Source organism: Equus quagga, chromosome 14 (assembly GCF_021613505.1).
Source record: "Equus quagga isolate Etosha38 chromosome 14, UCLA_HA_Equagga_1.0, whole genome shotgun sequence".
NCBI classification, from domain to species: Eukaryota; Metazoa; Chordata; class Mammalia; order Perissodactyla; family Equidae; genus Equus; species Equus quagga.
In genome coordinates, this window is record NC_060280.1 from 4,690,361 (window position 1) to 4,718,282 (window position 27,922).

The window sequence follows — 27,922 nt, forward strand, 5'->3', positions numbered from 1 at the left end:
TCCTAGCTAAAAGTATTTTTTTCAAAATTCAAGTTATTGAAAACTTTTCATTGCATTCATTTAAAAAATAGCAGATGTATAAAATAGGTGGTATCCCATGCTATACATGTGGTAGGAAACACAGTATTGTACGCAGTGTTTTGAATTATTAGCTTGTAGAAAGCAATCTATTTTGCCTTAATTTATAACCAAGTATATTAAGGAACTTGCTTAGTGTTAAAGTAAGCAAATGAAAGTAAAATATTTTTTAAGTGAAGAGTGTTAGAAGAAATATGGGAAGAACACTTTGCTGAAATTTAGCAGTAAGCTTTTATTTTATCTTAGGTCTGAATCATACTCATGGAAAATAGTGAAATTTAAGAGAATACCTACTATCAATTAGATCTTTATTTAAAAGCAAATGATTAAAAAACCTGCATGATACCAAATGTAGTCAGTTGCCCAAATTCTTAGAAATAACTCAGTATTCATAATCATCAGGCCCTCATTTTACAGCTGAGAAAATGGAGGACTCAGTAATAAAATTTAAGTGGCCTGAGTCACACAGCAAATTAGGACCCAAACCATCACCCAGTTCCTCTTAATTTGAGACATAGTTTTTTGTTTTTGTTTCATTTCTTTTGAACTTCAGTACATGTTTGGAATTCCCTAACAAAATGTAGAGCGGCATAATTACTGGTACCTGCTCCCATCTCCTCAGCCCCCACTCCGGGTACCCATCACCCAACTTGGGTAGTTAGCAACAGAACATGGTAAGACTTGTTTCATCATCCCATTCACTAACCCCCTCCAAGTCCCCTGTCCCTTAGATTATTTTCAAGTAAATCTAAGACATCATATTGTTTCATCTGTAAATATTTCAGTGTGTCCAGGGATAAATTTTTAAAAAGTTGCGTAATGTATTGCCACAGGACCAACTGGTAATGGCATTATTGTTGTAACAAAATCAGAGATTTTTTAATCAAGAGTCACTCTGCTCTTACACAAGGGTACAAAGCCAGCAAAAAATAAAAATGATCTCAAATATACCATGAAACTGAAAATAAATGAGTAGTAAGAAGTTGCTAAGTCAATATCCTAAAACTTAAGAAGAGAGGCCCTATTTTGAGCTTATTTATACATTGATATATACTTCTACCAAACTTGATTATGGCTTCTCAGTCCCAGTAATGAAAAGGTGCTGTAAGAAAGGAGACCACAGGACCCTTGATGTTCAAGCTCCAGCACCAGCGCCGAGGGCTTCGCCTCATGGCTCGAGCGCTGCTCCAGCATAATGCAAGAGTTGGTCATAATGATGATTCTGAGGCCTCCAGGAAAGGGCATAATTTGTTTAGTAAAACATTTTAAGGAGGCAGAGAAGTGTATGACATTCTAGATTCCCCTGCCAAGATGTTGGTTAGAGTGGAAAAGTCTGGAGTTTAAATGACAGAGTCTACCATTTTCTGTCAGGTCCTGTGCTAGAAGCTTTGAGAATTAATGAGATAATATGACTGGGAGGTAGAGTATTTCCCTATTTTACTGAGGAGTAAGTCAGGATTTGGAAAGGCCAAACAGCTTGTTTAAGGAAACCCAGCGAGCAAGAGGAAAACCACTGACAAAGATCCAGGCCCCTTTCATACTAAAACTTGTGTTTTTTCCTACTATGCTTCAGTTATGCCTGTTGGGAATGGCTTAAGTTTACCTCTTTATAAGCCGTGAAGTGGCCCAGGGCCTTTTGATGCTGTTATTGATTGTAGAGTTGTTCTCATAAAAGGTTTTAACCAGATATGCCAATATTGAATAATACGGGTAGAGAATGAAAACTCCATTAAGCCAGTTTTATTCCTTGATCAATTTTATTACTCTTAAATTGCTCCAATTTTCTCCCATTTTATTTTTTTACCGAAAAATGTTAACAAAATTAACATTCTATTTAAATAGTTGTAACCATGTCATTTCATTAATTATAGCTTCTGCCTTCTGAATTGCTCTTGGCTGCTATTATTTCTACCATATCTAATTCTCCTGTGTCAAATTCTTTGCAGATCTGTTTCATCAAAGATTTGCATCATTCTTTGGTTAATGACAAATTTTGTGTGCTGTTAGCCATTGTTAGCTTTCACTTTGCGATATTTCTGCCAGGGAGATGCATTATGAGCTGGACAAAAGCCCTATTTACAGGTGTGCACACTTTTGTCAGGGTGAATAAAGCATCCAGCTTTATCCGCTCTTTCACCTCTCCCTTGCTCCCTTCATCCCCAGCCCCAATCCCGAAGAGGGGAGTGCTGCTTCGGAGATCCCACAAAATTTTTCTTTTCTCCTAAAATGCCTGTCACAGAGTATTTTAAGGGCATGATTCTTCACCACAGCAGAAGGAGAAGTGTAACGGCGGGGCTTTTATGTCACGCATCTCGAGGGTTTAGCACAGACCCTAGCACACCGGAGGCTCCAGCGAGGCCCCCGAATTCACAGCCATGGAAACTAGTTCCCTCGAGATGCCAGGCACACGAGGTGCTGCCCAAAACAGGGGAGGCCTGTCCTGGCGCGCACTCCTGAACACACGTGCAGACCCGGACAGAGTTCGCCCGGCCCCGCCTCCAATACGGCCGCGTGCCGAAAAATCACGGCTGGGCCTTAGAACCACGGCCTCGGGACGCTGTGGGGCGGCTGTGGCTCCCGCCTCCTCAGCGACAGCACACCGCCAGGACGCAGCAAACAGGGGGCGGGCCCTACAGGCCGTCCGCAGAGCAGGCCGAAGCGGAGGCGGGCCCGGCAGCGCCGGCCGGGGGGCGGGGGCACGCGCTCCGCAGGCCCCGAAACGCCCCGCGGCCTCCACGCGTCGCCACGGCAACGCGGTCTGCGCCTGCGCGGATTGGCCGGCCCGGCGCGCGCGCGGGGCCCGCTGGGAGGTCGCCGGCCGCCCCGCCGTTTGAACTAGGCGGCTCATGTGGGCGGTGGGCCGGCGGCGGGCGGGTTCGTGGGCACCCGGCGCCCGGGCCCCGGCCGACCTCAGGTCCTGGTCCCGGCCCTCTTCAGGCGCCTCCTCTGTGCTCGCGGGGCCGGACACGGTGACGCTGGGCCCGCCGTCGCCGAGCTGCAGCGAGTCCACCCTGTCGCTGTTGTCCCCCCTCGGCCACCAGAGCTTCCCGTCGGACGACGACGGGGACGGGGAGGAGGAGGACGACGTGGACGCAGATGTCCGCGGCTCGGGGGCCGCGGTGGCGAGCCCGGGAGGAGCGGAGGCGCGGGGGCGCGGCAGGTAAAGCCGAGGCCGGCGCCGCCGCCCCGGCCTGTCCGCGCGGGGCCGCCGGGGTCCTGTGGTCCCCGAGGCTGTGATGGTGGCCGCAGTCGCCGCCCCGGGAGGGCGCGCGTCGTCTCGAGCACGCGGAGTAGTGTCACCATGCCGGGAGTTTGCTGAGTACTCAGCGGTCAGCTCGTGGGCCCCGGGGCTCGTCCCGGCCCCTGCCCCCGAGCGCGGGCTGCTGCCCCTTCGCGGCTCCCGCAGCCGGCGTGGGGAAGCCTGAGGCCCCGTGGAGCGGGCGGTGGCAGGCGGCGTGCTGTCCGTGCCGTGAATGGGGCGCTGGGCACCGCGGCTGCACTGCCGACCTCAGCGTCCGCACACACACGCCGGGTCCCGTCCAAGCACGCGCTTGCCGTGCGATCCAAGTCACTGCATCAGAGAGTGGTGGAACCAAAGAGATGGCTGGAACCACCTTCATTCGCTTGTTTCTGCACTTAGTCATTCAGCAAACGTTTAGTGTGTGCCACCTACCAGTGTAGATCCTGGGCACCATAAGCAAGATAGACGTGGTCTACTCTCATGGAGTTGAAGCCTAGATAAGCCTCTCATTTTACAGATATCAAAATTGAGGCTCAGAATACAAATAAATAGTGATTCAAAGCATACACCTAGTTATTAGCAGAGCTGGGCCTGTACCAAGGTGTACTGGTGAGTTCTCTTCCGTATGCTGCATGCCTATTATGGGGTGTATAGAAATAGGAGCAAAGGACCTATTCCTGCAGAAATGTCTTTTTCTGAGACAGGCCTAGTAATGCAGGTCCATTCTGGGGTAGACTCATTTCGTCATCTTCAGAAAGCATTCAGAAGTTTCTAATTGTCGAGCTATATAAGGTGCAATACAGGAGATCTAAACACACATCAGCAGCAGGCCCGCCTCCTGCCTTGTAGGGTGTTCATAGCTGGACTGAGTGAGTGAGTGGAATATGGCGCCATAGGAAGTGACTCCTACACGGTTACAACAGCCAGTTTCTCAAGAATGAGAAGTAAAAGTAGGTACGTTGTTGGGAATGGAGATGAGTGAGAGTAACCAAGCAAGCCACTTGTCCAGACAGTTGTAGCAACAAGAAGCAAGCCTTCTCTGACGGAACTGATAGGAGAACTAGGATTTCAGGAGTCTGTTTTCATGTGGGCCTTTGTAGGGATTCTTCAGGACTGAGTTGGTCCCAAAGGTTTTTAAAATAAACATTAAGGCTTTGGGAAGCCTTAACAGAAGGTTTACCTTCTGACCTAATCCACAGGACTAAGCAATATAGACACAGTTTAGCCACCCAAGGAATGATGGCCATCAAAACTACAGCTCAGCTCCTGAGACCTTGCACTGGCTTCCCAGAGCCAAGGCCATGTGGAGCCCCCAGGGGAGGAGCCCCCAGGAGAGGAGCCCGATGTATTTGTGTCTCACCTTAGCCAGAGCCCGAATGAGCGGGGAGCATCCCAGCTCTCAGGCTGCTGTTCTTATCACAGCTCCTTTCCTGTGACTCAGAGGAAGCGATAGGATGTGGGACAGAAGGAACGCAGTTGTCAGACCTTGTGTGTGGCAAGTGTCAGAAGCTCATTAGGTGTTGAGTGAATGTGTGCTGAATGATGCCCATTTCCCGCTTCTGGAGGACTGATAGATGTGGCAATTGTTGTCAAATGCTTCAGAACACCTAGCAGTGCCTTTCAGGACAAGAAGTGGTGAGAAAGTTTCCTTGTTCCTCCTTCCTGCTTCTCACCTTTAGTTGGTGTCCCGGACAGTTTGAGGGTGATTGGTGAAGAGAGCAGGCAGCCTGAGTCGGAGTCCAGCCACAGTTCTGGGCGTTGAGTATTCTCTCTGGACCAGGGAGTAGACTAGAACCACCTGGGATTTCCTGCCTTTTTTCCATCCTTCACCTGGCACAGTGACCTGACTGTGGCAGAACTAAGAGGGTGTGGTTGTTTTGAGATAGACTCAGGTATTAGCTGCACAGGAGGGATTTGAGCGTGGGTATTTTAGGTGTAAACAGAGCCATGCTTAGCGAATGCATTGACCTTCAGATTTTTAGATCACTCTATCCACTAGGAACCCATCCCTTAATAAATGTCTTGGTCATAAACAGGTGCTTATCAAGCCTTTCCTCCTTATGGGTAGAGCTGTAGTGTATATACCACACGTTTTGAACACATTTGTTAAAAATGTTAAGGCAAGAAATTTAATATTTAAAGTGTCATTTTTTAAAAAACACTGATATGGGATAAAAGCGTTTGTTAAAAAACAACAAATATTTCTTCTTCTTTTTTTTTTTTTTTGGTGAGGAAGGTTGGTCCTGAGCTAACATCCATTGCCAATCTTCCTCTTTTTGCTTGAGGAAGATTGCCCCTAAGCTGACATCTGTGCCAGTCTTCTATTTTGTATGTGGGGCACCACCACAGCGTGGCTTGGTGAGCAGCTTGTAGGTCCGTGCCTGGGATGTGGACCCACGAACCTGAGCCGCCAAAGCGGAGCGTGCAAACTTAACCCCTACACCACCAGGCCGGCTCTTCAACGAGCATTTCTTAGGAGACTACTATATTCTAGGCCCTAAGCTAGACTCTTGAAATAAAAAATGACTTAGGACATGTCTTGTATCTGTAAGGAATTCATGGCCTATGGCAGAGAGGGACAAGAGACTGAAAGCCCAAGGCAGTTATTCGAATTGTTTGCAGAGTTTCACTGTGAGGCCGTAAAGATTCGTGCCTGAGCTGACTCTTGAAGGGAGAGTGGGAGGTAGCCATCCTCCTCCTCCTCCTCTGAAATGACAGGTAACAAATGCTTCCCAAGTGCCCGGAACTGGCCCAGGTGCTTTAGCGTGGATTCTCTCATGCCTGTGAGGTGCTGTGAGCTAGCCACTGCTGTTGTCTCCATGTTACAGATGAACAGTGGAGGCCCGAAGAGGATAAAAAGTGCCCGTAGCTAGGGAGACACAGACATTCACCCTGAATGTTCTGCCTCCAAGTCTAAGCTCTCACTTTGGCTGTGTGTAGAGGTGGAGGAAAGGAATTTCAGAGTTTTAGGCAAAGCTGCAGAGCACAAGGGTCTGGCACATTCATCAGTCTGCCCAATTAAACAAGACTGAAATGTCGAGTCTGGATCAGCCACTGGTCAAAGAAGGGGCTGAAAGATAGGCAGGGGCCAGCTCCTGGGTGCCAGGCCGCGGAGTTTGGATCTTAGCTTGTCGGCAAAAGAGGCACTGAAGAACTTTGGGATGGGGGGGTGACATGATAGATGGATGCATTTGAGGGGTGAATCTGGCAGCATTGTGAAGAATGGTTTGAAATGGACGGAGAAAGGCCGATTATGACCAGACAATGGTTGTAAGATTGGAGAAGAGGAGAATGGCTTGAGAAAATTGAAAGAAGTAGAATAGACCTGACTAGGTGATTATATGAGTGTGGGAGGTGGGGGACCAAGTGTGGACAGGGAACAGGAGGAGTCACAGTGTCTGCCCTGGCTAACGGGAGGGGAGGGGCTTTGGGACTCTTCACTGAGATAGGATTATCAGAGGAGAGTAGAAGTTTTCTTGGTGGGAAGGGCCATGGGTGGCTGGTAGAAGATGATTAGACGTGTGCTGGACTGAGTGTGATATTTCAGTAGAGCCATCAGGTGGTTGGGAATAGAAGTGTGAAGCTCAGGAGAAAGATCTGGCTTGGAATGACTGATCTGGGCGTCATTAGCACCTAGTGACAGTTGAAACTGTGGGAGCAGACGAGGTCGTTCTGCAACACGGAGAAGGAGAGATGCATCAGAAGTAAGCACAGCAACGTGTCTCCCACTAAAATACAGATTCCATGAGGTCGTGGATAAATGAAGAAATAGCAGAAAAAAACGAGTCAGCTAAAGCTGTGAGGTAGCAGAAGTTGTGCATAGCAGTGGGTGAGGCACTTGGCTGCCTCAGGCAGGAGTGTGTGTCAGAGACCAGAGAGGAGCCGAGTCTGTAATAAGCTCGTCTAGAGCTGCCTTGGGTCCTGAACCAACCCTTCTCTCCAGGGCTGCTGATGGTTCAGCTTTTCCTAAGTTTTATGAGGCTCGTGTATCTGGCCAAGGCCCTGTGTTCTTTGTGTATGGATGGACTTACAGTATTTCCCCTCCCTTCTCTCTGTAGCTTGAGTGAGTAGTTCCTTTTCCATGTACCCAGAAGAGACAGACTGACAGGTGCACAGTGGAGGTGGAGACCCTGCTAGGAGCTACCCAAACTGTGGAGAGTCGTGGACACCCTGAGAATTGGCAAAAGGGAGTCAACCAAAACATTAGAGTACAAGGGCCATATTTTTTTATAACTTTTTATTTCAAAACCATTTCAAACTTAGAAAAGTTGAGAGGATAAGAATTTCTGTTCACCCTTTACCCAGAATTAACACATTTGCTTTATTTTTCTGTGTATATGCATATTCTTTTTGTCCCTGAACTACTTAAGGGAGGAAAAGGGAAAAGTCTGCTTCAGGATCTGATTAGGGTCACGTGTTGTAATTAGTTGTCCAGATATAAGATTTTTAAGAATAAAAAATTGTTGTCACTAAGGCAAGTGGACTAGGTGTGGCTTATCCCATTGGGTTTTTAAATAATATGATTTTATTTTTTTATTTTTGTTTTTATTTTTTTTCAAAGATTGGCACCTGGGCTAACAACTGTTGCCAATCTTTTTTTCTGCTTTATCTCGCCAAACCCCGCCTGTACACAGTTGTATATCTTAGTTGCACGTCGTTCTAGTTGTGGGATGTGGGACGCCGCCTCAACATGGCCTGACGAGCGGTGCCATGTCCGCGCCAGGATCCGAACCCTGGGCCGCTGCAGCGGAGCGCGCGAACTTAACCACTCGGCCACGGAGGCGGCCCCAATATGATTTTAGAAGATGAAGGAATTCAAAGGCAGTTTAATGGATAAACATTCAAATATTGGACTTCCTGTTCATGATTTTTCAAGTATATATTTACGTATAATTAATTCATATATATTTATTTATAAAAATCACAGTATTGTAAATACATTATTAAATTCTGCTTTTACTGTTCAGTTAAGTAATTTGACACTTAAGCCTAAGAGTTTCAAATTCAAGTGCGGTTGTGTCCTCTCTTTTGTTATAGCACGGTTGAATCGGAAGATAACGAAGAACAGCAGAACCAGGTGTGCTCACCGGAATGCAGCCTGACACCATGGGAAGTGTGGTTTGTTGGCAAAGAAAAAGAAGAACGTGGCCGTCTGCAGCAGAAAGCTCTAGAGGTGATGCCAGCCGGTACCTTCTTCCTTTAATCCAGAGCTCACAGAGCAGAGCTACTGTCAAAATTAACAAGTTAATGTTATTATTCCCCCAAACAGTCTGCATTTGTTTGTGTCAGTTTGCTATATCAATTTTAGTAACTCTTATTGTAGAAATGATGTGTTTATTATAAGAACATTTGGAAGCTATAGCTAAGCATAATTAAGAAAATTAAAATCTCCTCTAGTCTCACCACCTGAAGGTAACCATCATTAATATTATGGTATATAGCCTTCCAGATTTTCTTCTATGTAAATTTTTAAAAAAATATGTGTATGTGTATAATACAGATACGTACAATAAAACTTCACCATATGTACATTTAATTAAATTCAACTGTGTATACTTGGTAGCATTTTTAAGAAAGGAGAGAAACAAAAATTGAAATAGAGACAGGCATCCATCCCCATATCACGTGGAGCACGTGCCCTGGGGTGACTCTCTGCTGGCAGATGGGCAGCTGCGGGGCTGCCAGGGGCTGCCAGTCTCTCCGTGCCTCCCCGCCTTGCTGTGGACTCTTCTGCGTTCATGCTTCTCTCTGAGCTCTTACTCTCCAAACTCACAGAGTAGTTTGAGATACATTCTCAAGTGAACCCCTCATTCTCTGAACTCTTAGTGTTGGCTACTTAGAACCTAACAGCCAAACAGACATGGATAATTTGATGTCCCCCAGGATCCAGACTCACTGTCTGAATTCTCTCTGTCCAGACACAGAAGCCAAGTAGATGTGAGTGGGGAGGGATGTGTCTTGTTTTTAATGAAACAGGATCAAACTCTTTTGTAACCTGCTTTTTTCTGCCTGTTACATTATTAACACATTTCTGTATCATTAAATATTTTTACATCATGTAAAAATCGCTAGCTAAGATTATTAAAATATATTTCAAATGTATTAAATATGTATTAGGATATAGTTAACTGATTTACTATTGTTGGATATTTAAGTTTATTCTAATCTGTTAGTAACTGTGTTGCTGTAAAAATCCTTGGAACTAAAGCTCTGCCCTCTGATCTTCCTTGGAATAAATTTTCCGTATCAGTTTTGAAACTAGCTGCTATTTCTGTGATGGGTTTCTAAAGGTAGGCAGTCACGTACTCAGGAGGCTTGGCAAGATTCAGATGATTGTAGAAACCAGTACCCTCTGCTGTTTCCCTGCTGCAGGATACTTTGTGTTCTAAGATGCAAATTTATTCCTGGAAAAGTGCACACTAGTACTTGTTTCCTCTTAGAAGGTCACAGGGCTTGAAAAAGACCTTATGGTTTGGTCTTTTATGCTTTATTTTAAGCTTTTCTGCTTTAATTTCCTCATGTACAGTAAGGAGAAATAATGCTTGTGTCACAGAATCTTTGTGAGGATCACGAACAAAGTGTAAAGATGGCTGGCAGTGTTTCACGGTGTTGTTGGTGTCACTGCCGCTCATAGCCTTCTTAAAGCATTTTGCTTATTTTCAGAGTTAGTGTGATTATTGAGACCCTAGACTCTTCTCTGACCTCAGCCTCAAGTTTTAACATTCCTAATTCCATTATTTCATGCAGTAGCTTTCAAAATATTTGTTCACTGTGAGAAATCTACTTTGCTTCATGTCACACACAAATGCATACTTATTTGTGTGTGTATACATGTGTACATGCATGTCTGAAACAATATCTTAATTTTGTGGAAAACCTGGTGTTCTTTTCTTTTTTTTAGCGCTTGTTCATAACTCATTCAGTTGGTCTTAGACTACAGTTTGGGAAACACTGACCTAGTGGGTCAGTGGTGTAGTGGAGGTCACTGTATGGTAGTCAGCTTGATCTCCAGCCTCACTAAAGGTCACTTGTTAATTAAGGAAAGGAGAGTCACACCGCATCACTTTTAGCGTCAGCATCCAATAAAAGAAGTTAATTAAACTACAGAAATTCATAAGGGAGCCTGGGCTTTGGAGTCGCCCAGAACAAGCCTGAAATTTTAGCCTTGCCGTTCTGTGACCTTGGAAAAGTGACATAACTTCTCTGAGCCTCAGTCTCTTCATCTATAAGCCAGATGTTACAGAGGCAATAGTAGGGTGGGTAAAAGCCAAGGTTCTGGAGCCATACTTCCTGGATTCAAAACTTAGATCTTGGGCAAATCCTTGGCCTCTCTGCCTCGATTTGTTTATCATAAGGGAGAGAAGAGTATTCACCTCCTAGTGTTGTTATGAGGACTGAGTGAACATCAGGATATGGCCTCGTCTAGGGGAAGCCTCAAAAATCCGGTGTTGTTATGAAAGCAGATGATGGTAACTACTGGAGATTTGTTTTGAGAAGAGACTAAAATAATGAGTATAAAGTCACTACCACAGTGATTGAGCAGGTATCAGGGTATGATGGGTTGAAAGATTAAACCTTTTCATGTGTTTAGTAGCTTGACATCTCTTACAGCTGTGTCTTTACTTAACTCTGAAGCAGTGGGAATACTTGCATGAATCTTACTGCATCCGTCCTACCAGGGACATTATAACCTGTAGGCCAGCTGCGCACTTTATTATAAGCTTGTTTTGAGCTATGTAGGTGTTCACATTCTTTTCATGCCTTCCCCTGTGTTTTGTTTTCTAAGTCATGCTTTCCTTATTTTTCTCCTTGTTTACTGTATCTTTAATCTGTTTACAAATCATATCATTAAAGCCTTGATTTTTAATCGTAAGGAACAATTCATCTGAGGTCCCTGTTAAAGCCTGAGGGCCAGAAAGTGACTTGTGAGGTTTCAGTCAGTGCAAAGGTGGCCTGGATCCTCATTCTTTTGACTTCGAATTTAGTAATTGTTTTCTCTCCAAGACCAAGATGTATTTTAGAAGTAGATGGGTCAGACTTAGTATTTAATTTTTTTCTCTTTTCCTTTTTTTTTGGTGAGGAGGACTGGCCCTGAGCTAACATCTGTTGCTGGTCTTCCTCTTTTTGCTGAGGAAGATTGTCCCTAAGCTAACATCTGTGCCAATCTTCCTCTATTTTGTATGTGGGACACTTCCACAGCGTGACTTGACAATGTGTGTGTAGGTGTGAACCTGTGAAACCCCTGCCGCCGAAGTGGAGCATGCGAACTTAACCACTATGCCACTGGGCCGGCCCCAATTAGTATTTAATTTTGAACTTACCCTGGCTTTATTTTCTTCCGTGAAAACTTAAAGGATAATTGGTCGTTAAAAAGATTGTTCCCTCTCATAAATTTGATTTCAGCGACAGATAGGTAGATTTGTTTTAGACATCTCTGTAAGATTGAGTTAAAAAATTATTTTAATCTGTCAAAGTTACCCACTTACAAAATTTTTTGCATTTGTAACTATGTTGAGATGATAAATATGGTAAATGTTTAACATTAGTATTATGAGAAACTGGCATATTGGTTTTGTAGGTCATATACATTTTATTTAAATTTTTATTATTTAAAAACTTCTTTAGCAGATTGCCCTAAATTCTCTGTAGGCTTTGACTAATTCTAATTTTTAATGTTTGCTTTAACATTTTAGTACAATCTGTTCTAAATTATAAAAATTATCTAGTTTGTGAATAATCCAGGTGCTTTTTTCCTTTTTTTTCGTCATCTTGCCTCTGGCCATTTCATTCATCAGCCCTTAATGAAGAAATAGGGCAGGATATAGAGTTGGTGAAACTCAAAACTGTCAGTTTTTCTCATTGTTACATTCACTGGTAAAAAGTTATTTGAAAGTTGGCAAAAGCTCTTAAAATAAAAATGCATGTTTAGGATCCTTTTTGGATTTTGGTTTTCCATGATCAAACATTGTCTCGGAGGGAAAAGAGCTATAGTCCTGTGAAGTTCAGTGGTGGCCAGAAGACGACCATGGGCCTGTGAGAGGAGAGCTCAGCTGGGTCTGGAGGAGCTTGCCGCGGTGGGTCACAGACAGAGGTGTTCAGGCTGGAGATGCTGAGAGGAGCCGGCCTCGGAGGGGAGGGCTGTGTCTCAATGTGCTGTCTGTTCTCGTGGCACGTCGCTCGAGCAGACGTCCTGAGATCAGAGCACTGCTTGGATCAGTGGTCACATTTTCCAGGTACTTTTGACCCTTCTTTCATCTTTAACTCTTTTGTCAACATTAGCTAAAATTTGTGAATCATCAAATTTGCGAACCAAACACAAAGTCTAATTTTTTTTCTCGATTTTTGAGTTTAATTATAGAAGGATTTTTAAAGGGTACATAAATATAATCAATCATATTTTTAGTTGTATATTTAAATAATTCCTTTCCTTGAAAATGAAATTTAGGACTGTTTGGGAGAATTTTAGATACGTGATTGTCAGACCTGTATCTAGCGTGTCACACGTGCGCACATGCACACACACACACTCTCTCTCTCTCTCTCTCCCCCTCCCTTCCACGCTCCCTCCCCCTTCTTGTTTCCTGACACAGGTCCAGACCTCCTTCCCCTTACAGCTCATGTACTGTCTGACTGCGTTATCAATGTCCCTCAGGATAGTTCTGATCCCTTCAAATGCAGTCTTCAGCCTTTATCATGAAGAGTTCTAAGTCGTGCCTTGTCATGTGTTCCTGCTTCATGGTATTTGGTGTACTCTGCCTGTCTCAAAGGACCCTTCTCCATCTAGTTGGTACCACACTCTGATTTCCTCGTTGCCCGCCCTCCCCCTTAATCTCACCTCGTCAGGCCGTCTCCTCGCTGTTCCTCATGTGGGGTCGTTTCTGACTACCCTGGTCTGACTGCATTTCTGACCACACTGTTTCTCCTCTCACCTTCCCTCCTCTTCCTTTCCCTTTTCTGAGCTCCTCTTACACAGTACCCCACAATGTAGCACTTAATTGTTCTGTGTGTTTAGAATCAGATTAGATCAGAGACCTCTGGAATTTCATCCCTGTGTCTCAGTTCTTGCTGTCTTTATAGTAGTGCTTCATAGAAATAGTATGAAGTGCATAATCAAGGAATAGCAGCTGCGGAGGTAATGAAGAATCCTTTTAAAACAGGATGGATATCTTACTTTTAGGGGGTAGGAGGAGTATAGTGTTTAAAAGTTGGAAGACTTTCTGAATGAGTGAGGGCAGCTATTCTCTGTGTAGCAGAATTTTAGGATGAGAGGTCAAAGAAGACAGGCACCCTTTGACCCGATGTTCTGAAGTGCAAAAGATGTGTTCTTGGTGTCAAGTTTTGTCTTCCTTTCATTTAACGCACTGGAATTGTCTGTGAGTTGAAAAATTGTACTTCCCACTGCCCAGGTACGGAGGTCTTTGGGAAAGTGGGGATGGAGAAGAGGAGTGGGGCCCAGTGGAATATGTATGAAAGTGTCTGATTATTAGTGTCTAAGGAGAGAGGAGAAAATAACTGGCAATTATGGTAGAGGAGTCCTAGGAGTCTAGTTTGAACAACATTCTCAACTAATGCAGTAGTTTAACTGATGAGTGACAGAGTGGTGGCATTCAGCTTGTAGTTTTATTTGGCCATACCTTCCACATTCTTTCTCCCGAGGAAATGCCCAAACGTGTAGAATCGAGTGACAGCAAGGCAGTTAAATAATCTGGGATATGAATGTGGTTTTGTTTTACAATCCAACAGCTATAAAATCAGTGAAGAAAAACCTGAATTCTTTTTTCCCTGAAGAAAATGGAATGGTTTCTTTACATTTCTTCTTTGGTATAACTCTGAATTAAATTTTTAATTTAGGGATTATTTAATTCCTATCCTTTGTCTTCATCAGGAATCTAGAAGCTTTTTATAGTTGTAAAGAAGGTTGGAATTCTCTTGAGCTTCTGCCAGTAGCGTGCAGTGGTGCCAAAATTTATGTGTGGGAAAGTTGATTTCAATGAGGGTAATTTAGCTGAAGTTTAGTCTAAGAAACTAGTGTTTTGCTGCCAAGCAATTATTTGCATTTCTAAAAAATGACTTATACTTTTTACCAATGCTTTCTTTTCATCATAGACTAGTTACTTTAGTAAGTTCTTGTCACTAATGGTATATTTTCTATAAAGGAAACTATATTCTTATTTAATTTGGTTAGCCTCAGTCTTTTTTGAAGTACATGGTTTGAGTACTCCTATTAAATGTTGCCTTTTGTTTGAATAAAACCCACAGGAATTAAATCAACAGCTAGAAAAAAGAAAAGAAATGGAAGAACGTGAGAAAAGAAAGATAATTGCTGAAGAAAAGCACAAGGAATGGGTTCAGAAAAAGAATGAACAGGTAGGGAGAAAAAAATTGCACACACGGTTACTGACATCTCTTTTGCAAAGTCTTCTTCCCATTACTCCTCATTACTTGGGTTTGTCTTCTTTTCTCTTAGATTCTTTCTTCTCCAAGCTGATTTTATTCTACCCTCAGGGACATGTGTCACGTCTCTGTCGTCTACCTCTGCCCTCTGCTTCTCTTCCGTTTCCTTCGTGCGGCTTCTACTTGTATGTGGCTGCAGGCAGTCACGAAGTCACAAAGACTGTGTCCCTAGACCTGACCTCCTTGAGTCAGAGGTCATCAGGTGCCTCTGAGCCTGCAAACCTAAAACAACCGTTATTGCCTATTCCCCTTTGATAGAACCATTCTCCTCACTCCTTGATTTCTGTTGTCAGTGCTCCTGTCATCTCAGTCACCTGGGCGTGATGAGAATTCTTCTGTTGTTGGCAGTCATCCCCTCCTTTCCTGTGCAGTCACCACTCCTGTTTGTGGCCTCTTCCTATCTGGTCTCATTTCATCTTTCAGCTGACTTGATGTTGATCTTCCCACACTGGAATGTAAGCTCCATGATGCAGGGGTTTTCACCTCTTTTGTTCAGTTCTCCAGCAACTGGATCAGTACCTGACACATAATAGATGCCCCAAAATATTTGTTGAATGAATGACTCCATTCTCTGTGTCTTTGCCAGACTAATCTTACTGAAAAAGTTGAATGGCGTTCCCCAATTCAAAAAATATTTTTCATCATTCCTCCGTCTTCTGCATAACGTTTGACAATTCTAGCCTGGCTGGTTAAAGACCTTCTGCTCTGCTCTCTGAGCTGCGTCTTCTTCCACCTGTGGCTCCCTTTGTTCTGTGCTGTTGCTTCTTACTGCCATTCTTTTGAGAGCACACACATGATAATCATGGTCTGTCTTCTTGGAGTATAGTTTTACTGGAAAATTGTGAGAGGAAAATGTTATTTTTATGTTAAGGCAAGCACTGATATTTAATGGAGTAGAACATGAATTTTATATTATTTTTAAGGTACACAATAGATTTCGAAGAAATCTTGAGCTTTGGGCTGTGCTCCCCACAGCGATATATGTTGATGAGAAATTTTGAGAACACTTCCGTTCTCTTTCTCACTTCCTTATTTGTTTTTCTCCTCAAAGCACCAGCACATAGTTATATATTCTAGTTGTAGGTCCCTCTAATTCTTCCATGTGGGACGCCACCTCAGCATGGCTTGAGGAGTGGTGCTAGGTCTGTGCTCAGGATCTGAACCGTCGAACCCCAGGCTGCTGAATCGGAGTGTGCAAACTTAACCACTATGCCACGGGGCCAGCACCCCCTTATTTTTCTTTATATGGTATTTCATCAGCATGCAATCTCATATCCTCCACCCCACCCTTCCCTTCATCATCCAACTCAGAGCATTTCCTACATGAAGCATTCGCTGATCACATGCTAGAAACGCTTTCCTTCTTCAATTGTTTTGTAATTTATACACTTTGTCATGTACTGCCTTGTGTTATGTATATATTTTGTTGCTATTTTGTATTATGCATATGTCTTCACTTCTCTTGTAATTTTAAGACTCTTAAGGATAGGAATTATGTTTTTATATTACTTTTTATCCATTACAAGATCTAGCGTAATGCTTTGTAATATAGTAAACATTTGTTATTGGAATGAATAAATGAATGAATAAATGTATTATCTTCCTTTCAATTTTAATACATTCTTGTATTGAATCACAAGTTAGAAATTTTAAAAGTACTTATCTGGTCAGTTTGTTTTCTGTTGTGATTTTTACATATTTAGAATGATACTGTTTTTTGTTATTACCTAGTTTTATGAATTTAGTCAATGTTTAATTGGTAGGACAAAGTTTTAAATTTTTAATTCTAATTTTTTTCCTTAACTATTGTTGGATCTAATGCCCAGTGGTATTAATAAGCATATCTAGTAATAATTTCAGTAAATTGAAGATGACATAGCTTTCTTCATCCAGGGATTGTAAGAAGGAAACTGGCTAGACATGTGTGTTATAACATAAATGTATTTGTTCTTTACTTCATAAGTAAAGTATTATTATTATTATTTTCATGTTTGCCTCATCCCATAATACAAGAAGAAAGAATTCTTTGTGAATTAATGCCAAAATCAAAATATGTCTGTGTCACCAAGCTTTGGGTGATACTTTTTTTAAGTTTATAACTATAAAAGAAAATAGTTTTACATGTACAGCATAGTGGGCTTTCTCCTCTAAAAGCTTCTCTTATCTTCTAACTCCATTAAGCTTGTTTTACCCTGCCAGTCAAACATAGTTGTTGTTTGTCTAAGAATGTAAGATATGGCTGAGAGATGATATATTCTCTCTTTTAATTAGTGGCAATAGATCTAATCCAATTATTTGAGGAAAAATTTCTCTCTTTTGGAGGGAAATGGCTTGCCCTGACATAAATCACTAATTATTGAAAGAAAAATGCCATAAAGTTGAGAATAGTTCAAAAATGAACGCTGAGAAATTAAATTTACTTATTCTGCAGAACTCTTGTGCATGTTAAGGAATAATTGATTACTGTGTTTTTTGTTCTTTAAGACCTATCAGATTTCTTATTTCAGTCTTAGTTACATTTACCTCTATTTGTAAAGACTGCTCTCCTGGTTCTTCTCTTCCTGTCTGGCATCTAGCGTTTTTCTCCTCTGTTTACATTTCATGGTGTGTGGTCCACTGCTGCCTCCAGCTTCATTCACATTTTAGCTGTATCTGTGGCGTTATTTTCTCTAAGTCATTTTCACTGCGTTCTATCAAAAAATCAGACAAAAAGAATTTATGTATCCATTAGCAAAGTTAGTTTCTAATAATATGACTGTAAATTGTTAAATCCTTTTCAAATAAATGGCTTATCTCATCTGGTACTCTTAGATTTGTGTTGCCATACTAATTCATTTTTTTGATTTGTTTTTTACGATGTGTTATCACATATTTTCTGAAAGGGACCTTACCTTCATTGTTTTAAAAAATTATTTAAAAGTGAAATTATTTTTAATCCTCAAAACATGGAACTGAGTTTTTTTAATATAAAAAATTAGTTCAGATCAACAAAGCATATGGTTGATAGCACTGTTATCAGTGCATCATTCATGCATTCAACATTTTTACTCTGTAGCAGGTACTAGTGAAGGAGCTAAAATAGAAATTCAGAAACTTTAGCCAGTTGTTTTGTTAGTTTCCTTTAGTTGCGAGAAACAAAGGTTTTCTCAGGGCACCATGTTAAAGAAAGGAAGATTTATTGTTGTGCTCTGTGTGGTATAGAACTGGCGTGCCAGAAAATCTGAAGCCACTTAGTGGCTGGCTGCTCTCTCTCGGTGCTTCTCTCCAAGTGCCTGCTCTGTTCTCCTTTTGCTAACTAAAGGCTTTCCATTCTCTCGTCTCTAGTTTAAATCCTACAGAGAGCCTGTCTGATGTTTTAAAGTCAACTTCATTGAGCTATAATTTACTTACAGGAAAATGCACTTATTTTAAGTTTGGTGCGGCTTGACAAACCTATGTACCTGTGTAGCCAGCCCCACAGTCAAGACATAGAACATTCCTGTCACTCGGAAAGGTTTCCTAGTGCCCCTTTGCACTCCGCCCTGCTCCCCAGCCCACCTAGCCCCTGCTCCAAGGAAACCGTTAGTCTGCGTACTGGCCCTGTAAATTAGAGGTGCCTTTTCTAGAATTCCTATAAATGGAATCATAGAATATGTATCCTTTTGTGTTGGGCTTCGTTTGTTTTTAAAATTTCCTGATATTTCTTGTATTAAGATTGTTCCTTTTTATTGCTGAGTAGTATTCTGTTCTATGGAATCCTACAAATTGTTTATCCATTCACTAGTTGATGGACTGTTGGGTTGTTTCCAGTTTTGGGGTATTATGAATGAAATTTATGACACTTATGTACAAGTCTTTTTGTGTACACCTGTTTTCATTTCTCTTTGGTAAATGCCTAGGAACTGCATTGCTGGGTTGTATGGTACCTATGTGTGTAACTTTATAAGGAAATGCCAAGCTTTTTGTTTTTTTTTTCAGTGAGAAAGATTCACTCTGAGCTAACATCCTTTGCCAATCTTCCTCTATTTTTCCTTGAGCAAGATTAGCCCTGAGCTAACAGCTGTACCAGTCTTCCCTTACTTTGTGTGTGGGATGCCTCCACAGCATGGCTGATGAGTGGAGTAGGTCCACACCCAGGATCCACACCCGCAAACCTGGGCTGTCGAAGCAGAGTACATGGAACTTTAACCACCTGGACATGGGACCAGCCCCCCAAAGTGTTTTTAAAGTGCTTGTACCATTTTATGTCCCCACCACTATTGTATGAAAGTTCTGATTGTACCACATCCTTGCTAAAGTTGGCGTTGTCAGTCTCTTTTCATTTCAAGTCATTCGAGTGAGTGTGTAGTGGTATGTCATTTGTTGTTCTAATTTTCATTTCTCTGAGATCTAATGATATTTAGCATCTTTTAATGAGCTTATTGTATTAGTCAGCTTGCACTACCATAACAAAATACCACAGACTGGGTAGTTTAAACAACAGAAATTTATTTCCTTACAGTTCTGGAGGCTGGAGGTCCAAAGTGGAAGTCCGAAGGCCAACCCAAACCTAGCAGGGTTGGTCTCTCATGAGGTCTCTCTCCTTGGCTTGCAATTGGAGCCTTCTCTCCATGCCCTCACATGACCCTTTTTTTGTGCATGCACATCCCTGATGTCTCTTCCTCTTATAAGGACAATAGTACTATTGGATTAGGGCCCTACCTTATGACCTTGATTACCTACTTACCTCTTTAAAGACTCCTTCTCCAAATGCAGCCACAATGAGGGTTAGAGCATCAACACAGGAATTTCAGGGGTATGCAAGACAGTCTCTAGCACTATCAACCATTTTCTACATCTGTTTTTTTTTTGCTTGAGAAAGATTAGCCCTGGGCCAACACCTGTGCCAGTCTTCCTCCACTTTTTATGTGGGTCGCTGCCACAGTATGGCTGATGAGTGGTGTAGGTTCACACCCAGGATCCAAACCTGTGAACTAGGCCAGTGAAGCAGAGTGTACCAAACTTAACCACTCTTTCATGAGGCCAGCCCCTCTACGTCTTTTTTCTTATCTTTTTTGTTTTGCTTTGTGTTTAACTTTTTGCCCATTTTGAAGAAGGATTGTGTGTCTTATTAATAAGTTGTGAGAGTGGTTTATGTATTCTTTTAAGTCCTGTCACATATATGTATTGCAAATATTTCCTCCCATTAAATTTTTCTTAATGGTATTTTTTAAAGAGCAGAAGTTTTAAATTTTGATAAAGCTCCGTGTTTCAACTTTTTCTTTTATAGTTTCTGGGTTTTGTGTCCTATTTAAGAAACATTTGCCTACACCAAGGGTGTAAAACCTTCTCCATTCTTTTCTTCTAGGAGTTTTATAACTTTAGCTTTTACCTGTATGAATATTTTGAGTTAATTTTAATGTATGGTGTGAGTTAAGGGTCAAAGTTTATTTTGTTTACATATGGATATCCAATTGTTCCAACACTATTTGTTGAAAAGAGAATCTTTTCCCTATTTAGTTACCTTGGCACTTTCGTTTAAAATCAATTGACCATATTTGTATGGGTGTATTTCTAGACTCTATTCTATTCCATTTATCTGTATCCTATGCCAGTTCCACACTAGCCTGTTATTATAATTTTATAATTCTTGAATTTATAATTCTTCCAATCAGATAGTGTAAATCCTCCATCTTATTTTTTCTTTTTCGAAACTGTTTGAATTTGAATCACTTTATCAATTTATTTAATCATGCTTGCTTGAATAGTACCTGACACTATTGGGATTAAATATATAGATCAGTTTGGAGAAAATTGTCATCTTAATAATATCAAATTTTTTGTTGTTGTTGTTATTGTTTGTTTTTTGGTGAGAAAGATTCACCCTGAGCTAACATCCATTGCCAATCTTCTTTTTTTTTTTTGGCTTGAGGAAGATTAGCCCTGAACTAACATCTATGCCGGTCTTCCTCCATTTTGTATGTGGGACACTGCCACAGCATGGCGAGTGAGTGGAGTAGGTCCGCGCTGGGATCCGAACCTGCAAACTCAGGCCACCAAAGTGGAGCACATAGAACTTTAACCACTCAGCCATGGCGCCAGCCCCAATAATATCAAAGTTTAAATCTATAAGCATGGTTTTTCTATTTAGATCATCTGTAATTTTTCTCAGTAATAGTTTTTGGTGTACAGGAGTATCATACATTTTCTGTTAAATGTATCCTTAAGTATTTCATGGTTTTGGGGATGAGAGCACTCATCTTGCCTTATTCCTGATATTATGCTATAATGTCCATGCCTAGTTTTGATATTAAAGTAATACTGGGCTCTTAAAATGAGCTTGAATATGTTCCCTTTTTCTCTATTTTCTAAAATAATTTTTGGGGCAATTGGTATTATTTCTTCTGTAAATGTGTGATAGAATCCACCAGCAAAGCTATCTGAGGCTGGAGTTTTCTTTGTGGGAAAGTTTTTAATCCTGAATTGTTTTTACAGGTAGGGGGTTATTCAGATACTGTTTCTTCTTGAATCAGTTTTGTAAAGTGGTATATTTTAAAGAATTTTGACATTTCATTTAAATTGAATTTATTGGCATAAAATTCTTTTTAACATTCTCTCATTTTGGTGTCTTTGTGATCTTAGGCAAGTTACTTAACCTCTTTATGCATCAGTTTCCTCATTTGTAAGGTGAGATCATAATAGTGTCTACCTCATATTGCAGTTATAAGACTTACTGGGCATAATACTTAAATGCATACTTCACTTTATTGTAGTTCGCAGATATTGCATTTTTTATGGATTGAAGGTTTGTGGCAACCCTGCATTTGAACAAGGACGTCAGTGCCATTTTTCCAACAGCATTTGCTCACTTCATGTCTCTGTGTCACATTTTGGTAATTCTTGCAATATTTCAAACTTTTTCATTAATATTATATTTATTGTAGTGGTTTGTGATCAGTGATCTTTGATGTCACTATTGTAATTGTTTTGGGACATCAGGAACCACGCCCACATAAGATAGTGAACTTAATTGATGAGCATTGTGTATGTTCTGACTGCTCCACTGACTGGCCGTTCCCCCATCTCTCTCCCTCTCCTCGGGCCTCCCTGTTTCCTGAGACACAGCAATATTGAAATTAGGCCAGTTAATAACCCTGCAGTGGCCTCTAAGTGTTCCAGTGAAAGGAAGAGTCTCATGTCTCTCACTCTGAATCAAAAGCTGGAAATGATTGAGCTTAGTGAGGAAGGCATGTCAAAAGCCAGGACAGGCTGAAAGCTAGGCCTCTTGTGCCAAACAGTTAGCCGAGTTGTGAATGCAAAAGAAAAGTTCTTAAAGGAAATTAAAAATGCTACTCCAGTGAACACACAAATGATAAGAAAGTGAAACAGCCTTATTGCTGATACGGAGAAAGTCTTAGTGGTCTGGAGAGAAGATCAAACCAGCCACAACATTCCCTTAAGCCAAAGCCTGATCCAGAGCGAGGCCCTAACTCTCTTCAGTTGTGTGAAGGCTGAGAGAGGTGAGGAAGCTGCAGGAGAGTTGGAAGCTAGCAGAGGCTGGTTCATGAGGTCTAAGGAAAGAAGCCGTCTCCATAACATAAATGTGCAGGGGGAGCAGCAGGTGCTGATGCAGAAGCTGCGGCAAGTTCTCCAGAAGGCAATTCATGAAGGTGGCTGCACTAAACAGATTTTCAATGTAGATGAAATAGCTTTATATTGGAAGAAGATGCCATCCAGGACTTTAGTAGCTAGAGAGGAGAAGTCAGAGCCTGGCTTGAAAGCATCAAAGGACAGGCGGACTCTCTTGTTAGGGGCTAATGCAGCTGGTGACTTTAAGTTGAAGCCAGTGCTCATTTACCACTCTGAAAATCCTAGAACCCTTAAGAAGTATGCTAAACCTACTCTGCCTGTGCTCTATAAATGGAACAAAGCCTGGATGACAGCGCATCTGTTTACAACATGGTTTACCGAATATTTTAAGCCCGCTGTTGAGACCTACTGCTCAGAAAAAAAATTCCTTTCAAAATATTACTGCTCACTGACAATACACCTGGTCACCCAAGAGCTCTGATGGAGATGTACAGTGAGATTGATGTTGTTTTCATGCCTGCTAACACAGCATCCATTCTGCAGCCCATGGATCAAGGAGTAATTTTGACTTTCAAGTCTTACTGTTCAAGAAATAAACATTTCATAAGGCTATAGCTGCCATAGCTGGCGATTCCTCTGATGGATCTGGGCAAAGTCAATTGAAAACTTTCTGGAAAGGATTCATCATTCTAGATGCCATTAAGAACATTCACGATTCATAGGAACAGGTCAAAATATCCACATTAACCGGAGTTTGGAAGAAGTTGATTCCAACCCTCACAGATGACTTGAGTGGAGGAAGTAACTGCAGCTGTGGTGGAAACAGCACGAGAACTAGAATTCTAAGTGGAGCCTGAAGATGTGACTGAATTGCTGCAATCTCATGATAAAACTTGGTCTATGTAAGACTTAAAAGAATTACATAGCCAGAAATTTGTCTCTGTGTGCCTTTATAGCAATATGTAATGTGCCAAAATGTTATTTATTTGTCCTCTGTAACTCACTGATGGTGAAGATTTATCCAAGTATTTGTATTGGCAAACCATCCAGGAAATGTGTACGTATGTGGCTCCTATTTTAGAGTGAGTGTAAATACTGATTAAAAAACACTAAGATTCAGGACAATCTAACAGGTTGTAATTTCTGTTCACTAATTTATTCAACAAATCCTTATTGAAGCACCTACTTCAGTTATTCAACACTGTCCCAGGCTCTGAATATACCTTGGTGAGCAGGATCTTTGTAACTGCCATCATGAAACTTATAGCCAAGCTTGTAGACTAAAATTAACCAGGTAATTGCAGGTATGTTATATATTTTCCTAAGTCACATTGTGTCAGCTATGCAGTTACCACCTATTTTAAGAAACAGGTAAAGTTTGGAAAATTACTGTATATAACACTTTTTCATCATATGAGGATAATTACAGATATTCCAGTTAAAAATTTTTTATTTTTATTTAAGAAAAGGAAAGAAAAGGAACAAAAAATTAATAAGGAAATGGAGGAAAAAGCAGCAAAGGAACTGAAGAAAGAACATTTGCAAGAAAAAGCAAAAGAAAAGTATGAAGAATGGTTAAAGAAAAAAAATGCTGAAGAATGTGAGAAGAAGAAGAAAGAAAAGGTATTTTTATTAAAGTGACCAGTCAGAATACATGGCTCTCGTGTTCATATGTGCCAGCTATATTGTATAAAACGTTTCTATTGGAAATTGGCCCTGTCTTAGCATAAAGTAAATACGTGAAGCCATCCCTACTTATTGTACTCTGTTTACACTTCAGAGGTCAGTGTGCATTTGTAGTTTTCCCAGGGTGAGAAATATTAATAAGCCTGTTGATATTGTTTCCGTCAGGTTCAAACATTTTATTGTTGCTAATGCTTTTAATTATTTTTTGATGCACTTGTATGAAAAACCTTATTACATTATTACAAATTACTGTTCTATTTTAAAACAGAAAATTGCTGTTTTCTTCTTGGGTTTGATGTCTTATTGTTGTTTAGAGGCAGCCGCCTTGATAGCACATCCCTGATCTTGTTAAAGTCTGATTTCAACTTATAGAGTATGATGCAGTATTTATGATCAGTAAGCCTGTGGGGGGGACGCTCTGGGGAAACAAGTCAGTAGAATGTGAATAGAATTTTTAGCTGCAGAATATGCCTGGAGTTTCTTTGGTCTTGTCATTTTAAGGAAAAAGAAAAACAACGGCAAGCTGAATTACAGGAAAAAAAGGAAATAGCAGAAAAAAAGTTTAAGGAATGGTTGGAAAAGGCAAAAAATAAACCTCGTCCAGCTGCAAAGAGCTATGGTTATGCCAATGGAAAACTTACAGGTTGGTTTTTATGTTGTGTGGCTTACATAAATATGGCTTGCAGGAGCAAATATTATACATTATGTTTCCTTTTGACAGAAATAGAAATGTATAAAAATCATTTTTCTTTCAAATTACTATTTTCTGGAAGATTTTATTATGCTGTGTTCCTGTGGAGATGCTACAGATTTATTGTCACTCTCTGTAAGTCAGATATATTTTAAAGGCAATAGTTGTAAAACTGCAAGTCATGATTTCTAACATTAAGAAACAAGTGAAATTTTCCTGCAGTTCTTGGATTTTAAAGTTTCATCAGGATGTATTCAAGAGGTCATTTTTCCTCCCCCTTTTCTAACCCTCTTTAAGGCAGAGCTTCCATTGTCTTTGGCACATTCTTTCTGCAGGACGGAGTACTAGACAGCACGTGAACGAGACCCAAACCGGCTGGCCTTCAGGCTGGTCTTGCTGGAAGCGGCAATGCGTGCTTTCCTTTGTGCTCCGTGCTGGGAACGCATACCTTGCTGACAGCTGCCTTCACTTGTTTAAGTGATTTATTATTCAAAGACTCCCATTCTGTTTTGTTCACACAATAGAACATATTCCAGACTTTGTTTTGACCGTCTTGGTGAAGTGTGTGTTGACATATCTGTGCAGTCAGAGTGGGTTGCCGCTGTCTGAATGGCACATCCCTGCGTCTCCCACGTGTCCCAGAGGTCCTCTGTTGCGGCTCCTGAGCGTGAGCTGCTCCTCTTTGTCTTTCTTGTTTCAAGAGAGAGTAATAAGCAGTGGTTTTAACCAAACGATTGGATAGTGAAGTTAAAACTTTTGGTGGGAATATACATAGTAATGACTAGAAGTTAATTGCTAAAATAATGGATTATTAAATTTTTTGCATTTTTAATTAGCTTTGTTCTAATAAATGTCTATCTGCATTGTTCTACTGCTCTTAATTAATAATCAAAATGACAGTGATAATAGGAAATCTGATTAATTTGTGTGACAGTAATTTAGAATTTCAGTGATTCTAAACAAGAATCTTGATTTGCTTTAGCTACATTTGCAACAGAAATTTTTTTCTGTAAACTCTGACTAGGGGAAACTAGAACACAATCTGTGGTTTCCCAGACTGAGGTAAGACAATGAAGATTTTGTTCAGTTTAAGGGTTCTAGAATTAATTTTTATGTGAGTTTTTATTTGTGTAGATTTCCACGCTAACATTCTTTGGACTTTTAGAAATATTTATATTTTAATTTTTACTGCAACATTTTCTGTATTTGAAAAGTGTTACTTGCTTGAAAATATTTGAGAGTTCAAGTTTTAAATGAATCAAATTGGTTTATCAATGATATTTTTGCCTTCTTGATATTTTAACATTTCTCTAGCAATTTAAAAGTAAGTAGTTTCTTTGATGCCAAGAAGTGTTTTTCTCATTTTGCTTCGTTCTGATTTTTTAATAACTTTAGGTTTTTACAGTGGAAATTCTTATCCAGAACCAGCCTTCTATAATCCGATTCCGTGGAAACCAATTCCTGTGCCTCCTCCCAAGGAAGCTAAGGATCTCTCCAGCAAGAAGACCGCAAGGCCTGTGCCCAGGCAGCCACACAGGCCATCGTCCCTGGTGGGTCATAAAGCCAGAAGCCATCCCTGCCTTGGAACTCTGTGCAGAATACAAAGATAGTAGATGTGGGAAATTGCATGCTTTTACCTGGAGCTATTTAATTTCAAAATCAGAACTTGTTTTTTACTGCTCAGTCCGTAGCTCAACATTTGATGTGATTATTGACAACCTGAAAGTTTTGCATTTGTATATGGAGTCCTTAGAGTTAATTGTGGAAAATATGTTACACACTTTCCTTTTTCTAAATGCTTCATGGTTGATCTCAGAAGATTGGTTCACAGGATAAGTGACTGAATATCTAACAATTGTGTTTGTATTTAGCTTGTATTAAAACTACACTGTAATACCAATAAAACCAACAGTTTTTCTTGCGTTCTTTCATACTCTGTGTTGTTTTTTTGTGTTTATGTTTGTGAATGTAATAAGATTAAAATTAAGTTGTTCAAACAAGCATTTCTACACTGCATGCTCAAGATAACTCTTAGAAGAATCTAAATGGGTTAGAATCCTAGAGTAAGCAAAAACAGTCTTTTTGATGGCCATTGGTGTATTTTTCCCTATGTAAGTATTTTTAAGTAAGTAACTGGTGGCATATATTGTAACAAAGAAATGAAAGTTGAATTTTTGAAAGGAAAATTTAAAAACATTGTTTTGTGCTCTGGATCCTAGATAAATATATAGTAATCTTGAGACACTAATAATATTTTGCTATACTTTGTACAAAACTTGTACATTAATTATAATTAGGTTGTTAATTTTGAAATTGTGATTATCATGCGTTTTTTAATGTTAAGTGTTAAGAGAGATTTTGCTAAAGTTGGGGTCACAGATCTCATTGATAAATACATGTTAAGGATAGTAGTTCAAAGAATTATTAAAATACCACTCAGCACTTTTTCTTACATTTTAAAAGTCTGTATATTTTTAGGGGACCATCAAGAAATGAGAATTTGTTGTGGCAATGAAAAGTTCAGTAAGTTCATTGAAAAGTGATTCCTATTTAGAATGTATTCCATGTTTCTGCTAGGTTAGTCCTGTGCAAGTTGCTGGTGATCGATCTGCAGTGGTGTTGATCAACGCAGGAAACAGCAATAGGAACTTTGAAGTGTATTCATGTCATCAGAAATCTGGGCAAGTTCACTTCTAAGCAAAGAACAGTTTGGGAGGACTCAGTAGGGTTTGTTGGGTCAAAGTATTGGTGAGGTTTAGGGGCCTCACCGTCCTTCTCAGAACCTCTTAGATACAGTGAAACTTCCAGACAATCATTCTACTTGAGCAAAATCACCTATATAGAGAGAATGTAGGGTTTGCCAGGGTAGCAATAAACTTGAGTGTAAAAAACATAGTGTACTTAAGCCTGAATTCCTGGGGTTTTTAGATATAGCTTAGAAACCTTCAATTTCACTCAGTAGAGTAAGTCTTTAAGCAACTTTTAACTGTAACCATAATCCTAATAAGACTTTTCATTCAATCAGTAATTAGTTTGACCAATATTAATTGAATATTTACTCTGTGAGAGATGTTTTGCATGTTGATTTAGGAATTTAAATGATCTATTTCTTTAATTCAGGAAACATTTACAGCCTAGCCAGGAAAATATGTAACAGAGGAGTGCTATAATACACTGTGCTTAACATCGTGTCCGGAGCTCATCTTGGAACAGAGGTAAGAGAG

The 27,922-nt window shown here is 40.7% G+C and overlaps 1 protein-coding gene across 2 annotated transcripts; it reads left to right on the forward strand.

Annotated features, from left to right (window-relative positions):
• Nucleotides 1-2,874: 2,874 nt before the first annotated feature.
• On the forward strand, nt 2,875-26,629 carry CCDC34 (coiled-coil domain containing 34). 2 transcript variants are annotated; one of them, XM_046638418.1, is made up of 6 exons: nt 2,875-3,238; nt 8,357-8,492; nt 14,579-14,686; nt 23,786-23,944; nt 24,509-24,650; nt 26,094-26,629. In XM_046638418.1, exons 1-6 carry the CDS (start codon nt 2,925-2,927, stop codon nt 26,306-26,308), a joined length of 1,074 nt encoding a protein of 357 aa, XP_046494374.1. In that variant the 5' UTR covers nt 2,875-2,924; the 3' UTR covers nt 26,309-26,629. The 2 variants fall into 2 exon arrangements, with proteins under 2 accessions (XP_046494374.1, XP_046494373.1); XM_046638417.1 differs by lacking the exon at nt 14,579-14,686.
• The last annotated feature ends 1,293 nt before the right edge of the window (nt 26,630-27,922 follow it).

Coding starts and splice junctions, on each gene's coding strand:
- CCDC34 (XM_046638418.1), top strand. CDS start 2,925: ATGTGGGCGGTGGGCCGGCGGCGGGCGGGTTCGTGGGCACCCGGCGCC. Junction 3,239..8,356: donor GAGGCGCGGGGGCGCGGCAG/GTAAAGCCGAGG, acceptor CTTTTGTTATAG/CACGGTTGAATCGGAAGATA. Junction 24,651..26,093: donor TGCCAATGGAAAACTTACAG/GTTGGTTTTTAT, acceptor TAATAACTTTAG/GTTTTTACAGTGGAAATTCT.